Source organism: Octopus sinensis, linkage group LG6, assembly GCF_006345805.1.
Source record: "Octopus sinensis linkage group LG6, ASM634580v1, whole genome shotgun sequence".
Taxonomy (NCBI): Eukaryota; Metazoa; Mollusca; class Cephalopoda; order Octopoda; family Octopodidae; genus Octopus; species Octopus sinensis.
The window spans coordinates 20,537,571-20,547,570 of record NC_043002.1 but is presented as its reverse complement, the minus strand read 5'-3'; the positions used below and the strand labels follow the sequence as shown (position 1 = coordinate 20,547,570).

General features: G+C 38.1%; 1 protein-coding gene and 1 long non-coding RNA gene across 4 annotated transcripts in view; one reads left to right on the top strand and one right to left on the bottom strand.

Annotated features, from left to right (window-relative positions):
• Positions 1–10,000, top strand: part of LOC118763838 — a 20,873-nt gene that overhangs the window by 9,795 nt on the left and 1,078 nt on the right. The window lies entirely within an intron of this gene.
• Positions 4,070–10,000, bottom strand: part of LOC115213064 (corrinoid adenosyltransferase) — a 159,465-nt gene continuing 153,534 nt past the window's right edge. For all 3 annotated transcript variants that reach the window (XM_036503698.1, XM_029781974.2, XM_029781973.2), the window contains exon 9: positions 4,070–4,480. In XM_036503698.1, coding sequence (XP_036359591.1) covers positions 4,393–4,480 — 88 coding nt within the window. In that variant the 3' untranslated portion in view covers positions 4,070–4,392. The remainder of the gene's footprint in view (positions 4,481–10,000) is intronic.

Below are 10,000 nucleotides of genomic sequence, written 5' to 3'. Positions count from 1 at the left end.
CTGGTAGACGGAGACACACGCACACACACATATATATGTGTGTGTGTGTGTATGTATGCATGCATGTATGTATATATTACATATACACATATGTATGTATTTGTGTATCTGTGTTTGTCTCCCCATTATTACAGACAACCGATGTTGGTGTGTTTACGTTCCCGTAACTTAGCGGTTTGGCAAAAGACACCAATAGAATAAGTACTAGGCTTACAAAGAATACGTCTTGGGGTCGATTTGTTTGACTAAAGGCGGTGCTCCAGCATGGCCGCAGTCAAATGACTGAAACAAGTAACAGAATAAAAGAATTTGTTCATTTTGTTTAATATTCAGTAATGCAATTTGTTTTTCAAATACCTATTCTTCAAAGAACAGTTTAGCCTAAAGCATTACAGTCTATTCGGGACACACTAACATGTCCCATTTCCTGAGCTTTATCGAACCAACCCACATTACTACATACATCTACAGATGCAATACCTGGACACATTGTCATTTTTGCATCCTGGAGTACTGGCTACCTCAGGTATTACAACATCACCATCATCATCGTTTAACGTCCACTTTCCATGCTAGCATGGATTGGTCGGTTTGACTGAGGACTGGCAAGCCAGGAGGCTGCACCAGGCTCCAATCTTGATCTGGCAGAGTTTCTACAGCTAGGTGCCCTTCCTAATGCCAGCCACTCCGAGAGCGTAGAGGGTGCTTTTACGGGCCACCAGCACGAGGGCCAGTCACGTGATACCCTAATCCAGGCAAACTGATTTATATTGACTAAGCTTATGCTGGCATCCAAGCAGCATTCTACTGCCCCAACCAATCACTTCTTTTCACTCAGAATCAACTAGAATCAGTGGTTCTCAACCAGTTTTTTACTATTGATCCCTATGATTCCAATTTTACTCAACTGGACCCTTATAGCCATTCTATGTTTTAAAAAATCCCATCAAATTTTCATAATTAAATATTATTAAGAATTGTATCTAAAAGATTCTCTTTTACTCTTTTACTTGTTTCAGTCATTTGACTGTGGCCATGCTGGAGCACCGCCTTTAGTCGGGCAAATCAACTTATTCTTTGTAAGCCTAGTACTTATTCTATCGGTCACTTTTGCCAAAGTTACGGGGACGTAAACACAAGCATCGGTTGTCAAGTGATGTTGGGGGACAAACACAGACACATATATATACATATACATATATACGACAGGCTTCTTTCAGTTTCCGTCTACCAAATCCACTCACAAGGCTTTGGTTGGCCCAAGGCTACAGTAGAAAACACTTGCCCAAGGTGCCACGCAGTGGAACTAAACCCAGAACCATGTGGTTGGTAAGCAAGCTACTTACCACACAGCCACTCCTGCACCTCAACATTTTCATCATCATCATTTAACGTCCATTTTCTATGCTGGCATGGGTTGGACGGTTTGACTGAAAACTGGTAAGCTGGGGAGCTGCACCAGGGTCTAATCTGATTTAGCAAGATTTCTACAGTTGGATGCCAACCACTCCGAGAGTGTAGTGGGAGCTTTTTATGTGCCACCAGCATGGGTGCCATTGACCTGACACTAGCAACAGCCATGACTATGGTCTCACTTGGCTTGCCGGGTCTACACAAGCATAGTATATTGCCGAAGTTGTCAGTCATCTGTCACTGCTTCCATGAGGCCCATTCATCATCAAAATCAGAAACACAATGAACCAGTAATTGCTTCTTTAGAAACCTTTGAGCCTTAACCCTTTCATTACCAACCTGGCTGAAACCAGCTCTGGCTCTGAGTACAAATGTCTTGTTTTCATAAGTTTTGAATCAAAATCTTCCACCAAACCTTAGTCACAATTTATGTTCCTAACACTAGCTTAATGATAACTAAGTTATTTTACTAAATTCTTTGTTATTAAAGTAATTGAAAGAAACACAGAGCATCTCAAAATAAATAGAGTAACAAAAGGGTTATTAGTGATGTAAAATAAATATGAACAGGAACATTTCAAGAATAATGTGAAGTCATTTATAACAAACAATCAGTTTAATTAATTATATACAATCATGCTATTTAACATGTTTTTTAGAATTGCAATGATACATAATTGTATACGTATTTTTTTTTTAATATATATATATTTTAGATATTAGGGAAGAAATTTAATTTAACCTTTTGTAAGAATATAAAGCAAACTCAATGAAAAAAAAAAATTTATTTTGAGCAAATGTCTTCTGCTATAGCCCTGGGCCAACCACAGTACTATGAGCTAAGTGTTGGAAACTGGATGTACAGAAATTGAATATTGAGAAAACAAAGTCATTAGAATTTTGGAAAAATTTTTTTTTATTTTGATAGTAATCTCCCGTGGAAGCTCATCCAGATTAGGGGGAAATATTACCTTGCTAAGAAGCAGGAGAGAGTTCGTTCCAGGGAGAGCATCTAGCTTCAAAAATATGCTTTCCCATGTGAACATGGGAAAGTAGACATTAAATTGATGGTGGTGGTGGTGGTGGTTGTGGTGGTGGCAGCGGCAGTGGTGGTGGTGGCAACGGTTGCAGTGGTAGTTGTGGTGATGGCAATGAAAGAAATTATTATTACTAATGTTGTTGTCGTTGTTGCTGCTATATTTTCTTTCTCCTATGTAGGATTTTATAAACAAATTTACCAGTCAAATACTGGGGTGGCACTGCCTAATTAATTATCCTCACAACCAAATAATAAATATCATTAACCCTTTTACTATGGAAAGCAGACAGATTTATGCACTTAAAATGTCATTACCCTTAACAGCAGAAAGCTGTTTTATATATCAATCCATCTTTTGTTGAAGAATGTCATGTCTGAAACTATTTTCTCTTGAGATTTGTCAGATTTATTGAGGAAATGTGACTTGCAGAAAATGGCAATTCTATTTTTTGGAAGATATTTAACATCTGAAATAACCGTTAAATTTAATTTCAGAGTGAAAGGGTTAACATAATTTTTATTTTCCATATCGGAGGGTCTAAAGAATAAAATACCCATTGAAGTGCAGGAATCAATTTACTCAAACTGTATCCTTTGTAAGGATTTGTAGCCTTGTGCCTAAGTGGGGAATCATCACAATCCTCTTCATCCTCATCTCCCTCTTCTACTACTCCTACTTTGTTCCTCATCATCATCATTGTCATCCTTGTCATCACCATCACTGTCATTGTTATCATAATCACCATCAACATAGTCACCACCATCAGTACCATCAATATAATCCCCCTCCTCCTCCACCTCATTATTATTATTATTATTATTATTATTATTGTTATTGTTATTATTATTATTATTATTATTATTATTATTATTATTATTATTATTATTATTATTATTATTATTATTATTATTATTATTATTCAGAGCAGTGCATGCCATCAAAGTGACACTGGGGTAAAATATATGAAGCCCAGTATACCCATCATGACAACCCATCTGATAAGGGTACACCAGGTATATGCATCACAATCATATGTGCGCAACATGGTGATCTCGTATCAAGATAAACAGCACATGACCTTGCAGGTGGGGCCCAGTTACAATTTTTATCAGGTCGAGTAGCCCATCCCGCTTAATAGGTTCCTGAATAAGGGTTGTTTCAGGATGTTGAACAAAGCACCCATGTTTCCAGACGTGAATTATCCAAACCCCAAAGAACTCCTTTCAACACATGGCTATGGTGCTCCCCCACTACTTCTGCTTGTAATCAGAGATGCACATATCGTCAGCCACTAAGGGACATACTCAATTGGTTATGGTCAAACAACTAAGAATCAAATCTGTGGTATTGAGTAAAATATTTGCTTTTACACCAAGACAAAACAATGTACATGATAATGCTTCAAATCACTTGAGATCAGAAGCCATGAGAGCCACTGTCTGGTACTGCACCGGGGCATATTATTATTATTAGTAGTAGTAATAGTAGTAGTAGTAGTATTAGTATTGGTATTATTATTATTATTATCATCATCATCACCACCACCGTCAAATCAACAAAAATTTGGCTTCAGGGTATCCTATATCTAAATTCCCAGCAGGAAATTTAATGCTTTATTTTATTCATATATTGCTTCAAAATGATGGTAAATGATTGCAGAAAAGTTAGTGGGTTGTCTTTTTATTGCTTTTTTTTTCTATATTAATTCATAAATTGACTTAAAGTGATGGTCATGGAGAGAGGGTCAACCTTTGAAACAAATGTAATATCTGACATAGTTGTCAAGAATATGTACAGCACTACCAAACAGATGAAGAGAAAAATAAAATAGATAAACTCTGTGATGCACCAGAAGAAATAATTTTGTAGGAGCACATGGTGCAGCTGCCTTGAAACAATGCACTGCACCATTCAAGTGCAACGCAGTGTGGTGTAAGTGTCACGAAACAGGCCTTTTGTAAATGGTCTCTTCTCCTCCTTCCTTCATACAGGTGTACCTGGCTACGGTGAACAGGAAATCGCTGAGTCTGCAATGAAAATGAAGTGGATAACAGTTTAGAAAGGAGAAGGCAGAGTAGTTTATATATGTGTGTGTAGTATATGTATGTATGTGTGTGTATTACATTGTGTGTAGGAGTGAAAAAGGAACAAAACAAAAATAGATATAAACAGGAATAGATATAGGTGCAGGAGTGGCTGTGTGGTAAGTAGCTTGCTTACCAACCACATGGTTCCAGAGTCAGGCCCACTGCGTGGCACCTTGAGCGAGTAAATGTCTTCTACTATAGCCTCGGGCCAACCAAAGCCTTGTGAGTTGATTTGGTAGATGGAAACTGAAAGAAGCCCGTCATATATATATATATATATATATATATATATATATATGTATGTGTGTGTGTATATATTTGTGTATCTGTGTTTGTCACCCCAACATCGCTTGACAACCGATGCTGGTGTGTTTACGTCCCAGTAACTTAGCGGTTCGGCAAGAGAGACTGATAGAATAAGTACTAGGCTTACAAAGAATAAGTCCTGGGGTCGATTTGCTCAACTAAAGGCGGTGCTCAGGCATGGCCACAGTCAAATGACTGAAACAAATAAAAGAATAAGAAGGAGAGATGATATGTGTGGACATTTTCAATGCTCTCTACTTTGCCCCTAATCTGTGACCACTTATCTCTTTCTCTTTTCCTTTACACTTCTTCTCCTCCTTCTTTCCATCACCATTTTTCCTTTCTCATTTTTCTATTGAAGGACTAGCATCTGAAACATTAAAAACCCTTTCCCTTCCCTTTCAAGTGTTAGACTAATAACACCTTTGTTAAAACGTATCCCTCTTGTGATTTGGGGAAAGGGGTGTTTTTATGGGGTTTTTTTTTTGCTTTTTTGTCTTTGCTCATATATTCATACCATTGCAGATATATGATTCACTGTTATATTCAGTTTTTTTTTTCTCTCTCAGCTCATTTGGACTCCATCATTCATGCACATTTAGGGATGTATGCTTACCTCATTTTATCAGACATGCAGAACAAGGTTGAAATAACTCAGAAACATTCATAACAAAAGCTGGTTTGCTTATTGCCCACATTCATTATCCATGTTTCACTACCATGCAGTATCACACTCCATCTACAAGTGTCATGCAATCTAACTTTCATGTGGAAAGAAATTTTGTGACCAATCCAGTTCCACAGAAATACGACATCTACTTTTTAATATCCAGTCCTTTAGTAAGCATGTTTCTGGCAATCAAATGCATACCAGAGTATAAGGAAGACTGCATCAATGGAAAATAGTAAAAGATTATAATTTGTGCGACGTTGCCTACAGTCAGACAGCAGGATTTGCCATACTTTATGGGAAAAGTTGAGACTGGGTATTAATGATAGATATCTCATGTCTATGAAACTAGATTTTGGTTTTGAGTATCTTTTCATTTTAGCTAATTAATCATGCCAAACATGATATTCTACATTTCCTATTTAGTAGTCTTGCAAATTCATTTTGGATAATAGAATAATTCTATGTATTTCTGTGAAGTATTTATTTACAAAAGTATCATAACAATTTGCTTACACAGGTTCATTATTCATTGTCCTAATTTGGACAATCTCATAAATCATTTTTTGTTATGTAAACCGTTTGTAAGTATATGTCAGATATTTCCAGCTTGTTCTGTACAGTATGGACTATTTGTGCTCTATACATAATCCTTTCTACTATAGGCACAAGGCCTGAAATTTGGTGGAGGGGGATAGTCAATTGCATTGACCCCAGTGTTTCACCGGTACTTAATTTATCAGCCCCGAAAGGATGAAAAGCAAAGTTGACCTCGGCAGAATGTGAACTCAGAACATAGCAGCAGACAAAATACTGCTAACGACTCTGCCAGCTCACCACCTTAGTTTATTTCACACACACACACACACATACATAATATTATGTGTATATACAGATATAAGTATATCTAAGATATATATATATATATGTAGGTGCATGCCATGGTTGTGAGATTAAGAAGTTCACTATGCAACCTTGTAGTTTAAGGTTCAATCCCACTACATGGTGCCTTAGGCTAGTGTCTTCTACTATAGCCCTGGGTCAACCAAAGCCTTGTGAAAGGATGGGAACTGAAAGAAGCCCATCATTTATGTCTATGTATATATGTATGTGAGTGTGTGTATATGTTTGTGTCTCCTTCTCTTGGACATCACATGAGAGTTGTAAATGAATGTCACCCATTTCCAATATTCTGTGAAAATATGCCTGACCATAGTGAAATATTGTGGAGGCGCAATGTCCAGTGGTTACGGCAGCGGTCTCGATTTCCAGCCTGAGCGTTGTGTGTGTTTATTGAGCTAAAACACCTAAAAGCACCACGAGTCTCTGGCAGGGAGTGGTGGCGACCCCTGTTGTACTCTTTCGCCACAACTTTCTCTCACTCTCTCTTCCTGTTTCTTGAGTAACGCTGCGATGAACTGGAGTCCCATCAAGCTGGGGGGAACACACACGCCACAGAAACCGGGAAACTGGGCCCATGAGCCTGGCTAGGCTTGAAAAGGGCAACATTTATCGTTATGGTGAAATATTACCCTTGCTCGGAAATAGGTGAAGGTTAATGACATGAAGGACATCAAGCTATATCATCATTATCATCATCATTTAACATCTGCCTTCTATGCTAGCATAGAAAAAGGGGATGTTATGATGATGATGATGATGATGATCGTGTGTGTGTGTGCATGAAATAAATGATGTAACACATGAAAACAAAATAAGGTATATATACGAAATATATACATATATTTTACTCAAAGATATCAATTTGTGTATCTGATTGACATATCCAAATAAAAACTATGTACACAATCATCATCATCATCATTATCATCGTTTAATGTCCGTTTTCCATGCTGGCATGGGTTGGACGGTTTGACCGGGGTCTGGGAAGCCAGGAGGCTCCACCAGGCTCCAGTCTGATCTGGCAGTGTTTCTACAGCTGGATGCCCTTCCTAACACCAACCACTCCGTGAGTATATAAGAGATCTATTCAATATTGTATGAGTTTGTATCTGCTATAAATAGCAATAAACCAACATCCTCTCTCTTTTACTCTTTTATTTGTTTCAGTCATTTGACTGTGGCCATGCTGGAACACTGCCTTTAGTTGAGCAAATTGACCCCAGGACTTATTCTTTGTAAGCCTAGTACTTATTCTATTGGTCACTTTTGCCGAACCACTAAGTTATGAGGACAAAAACACACCAGCATCAGTTGTCAAGTGATGTTGGGGGGGGGGGACAAACACAGACACACAAACATATACATGCACATACATATACATATCTACATATATATGACAGGCTTCTTTCAGTTTCCATCTACCAAATCCACTCACAAGGCTTTGGTCAGCCCGAGGCTATAGTAGAAGACACTTGCCCATGGTGCCACGCAGTGGGACTGAACCTGGAACCATGCGGTTTGTAAGCAAGCTACTGACAACACAGCCACTCCTACGTCTGTAAACAAAAATTGAGTAAATGATATCTGATGAGACACAAATAAATACTGAAACTAGTGATATCAGACAGCATACAAATACTGTGGAATACTCAGCTGGTTACATTATAACTCAGTCTACAGGTAGTTCCATTGAGTGAGGATTCATTTATTTTCCTTTACATGCTTATATATGTGTATGTTTCACTCTATATATATATATGTAGTGGCTCCTGTGCAGGTGGCACGTAAAAGCACCCACTACACTCTCGGAGTGGTTGGCGTTAGGAAGGGCATCCAGCTGTTGAAACTCTGCCAGATCATATTGGAGTCTGGTTCACCAGACCTCAGTCAAATCGTCCAACCCATGCTAGCATGGAAAGCAGACGTTAAATGATGATGATGATGATGATGATGATTGTGGCTCTATGTGCGTAAAGTATGTGTGCATATGTATTATGTTCATGCATAATGTGACAACATGCGTGTCTATATGTATGCAGTGGATGTATGTGAGTATTTACATATGTTCAGTGAGTCTGTGTGAGTATAGTACATCTGTGTGTTAACTGTGTATACAATGTGACTATATGTGTCTATAAACACGTACAGTGAATCTAAGTTATGTATTGGACAGTGCGGTTGTGCATAACCATATATGTATACAGTGGCTGCATGTGTGTGTGTGTGTGGCCAATGTAAATGTGTTTCTCACTCTATTAAACATACTGACATCAACTTTTTGGTAAAAGGATTCTCAAGGTAAAAGGAGGGGAAGAGAATCCTGCTGCCAGACTTAAAGATGTCTCAAAAATTTATCCATTTCCATCACAGACACAAAAACTTAAAGAAAAAAAAGATACACAAATAATTATGCATAGACATACGTACACACACTCATATTTATGCACATGTACAAATATACACACACAATCACATACCTACACATACATGTATCTATACACACACATTCATACACATATATACATATATATATGCATACACTCAATCACATACACATATGTGTGTCTATACACACATACATACACATATATATATATGCATATACAATTATACATACATACACATATGCACATTGACGTATTCATTCACTGGTTCATTCCATTTGACAAAAACAAGCCTATTTACCATAATTTCAGAATGCTTCAGTGCTTCAAAGTTTGGTACAGAGTAAAAGTGACTTAGTAAAGAGTAGAGGTGAGGGCAGACAGACAAGATTAGTCACAGGAGTAGACAGCATAATGATACCCACCGCAGAAGCGTGCACTGGTGTTCCTACTATACAAAAACCATCTAAATTCTTGGCCATTACAAACAGTCAAACAAGGCGTAGGAGTGGCTGTGTGGTAAGTAGCTTGCTTACTGGGTTCAGTCCCACTGCGTGGCACTTTGAGCAGATGTCTTCTACTATGGCCTTGGACCGACCAAAGCCTTGTGAGTGGATTTGGCAGGCAGAAACTGAAAGAAGCCTGTCATATATATGTATATGTATGTGTGTGTGTGTGTGTGTGTGTGTGTGTGTGTGTGTGTGTGTGTGTTTGTGTGTCTGTGTTTGTCCCCACCAACATTGCTTGACAACTGCTGCTGGTGTGTTTACATCCCGTAACTTAGCGATTCAGCAAAAGACACCAATAGAATAAGTACTAAGCTTACAAAGAATAAGTCCTGGGGTCGATTTGCTCGACTAAAGGCAGTGCTCCAGCATGGCCGCAGTCAAATGACTGAAACAAGTAAAAGAGAGTAAAAAAGAAAGAGAGTCAAACAAGCATTCTTCAGTGGATGCGTCCATTCACACATCTCTGAACTCATTAGCAACACATGCAACTAGACATTTATCCATGTGTGCATGTGTGTGTATGTGTGTGGTTGTATAGGCAACACTGATGCTGACTAACAGAAATGAATGGCTTATATGTAAAGGAAACACTGAATAAATTCAACATGCTCCATTCATTACAAACACTGAATTCACTTTTAACATTGTGGACTCCTTGCTACAACAATCTAATTTGAATAATATCGAT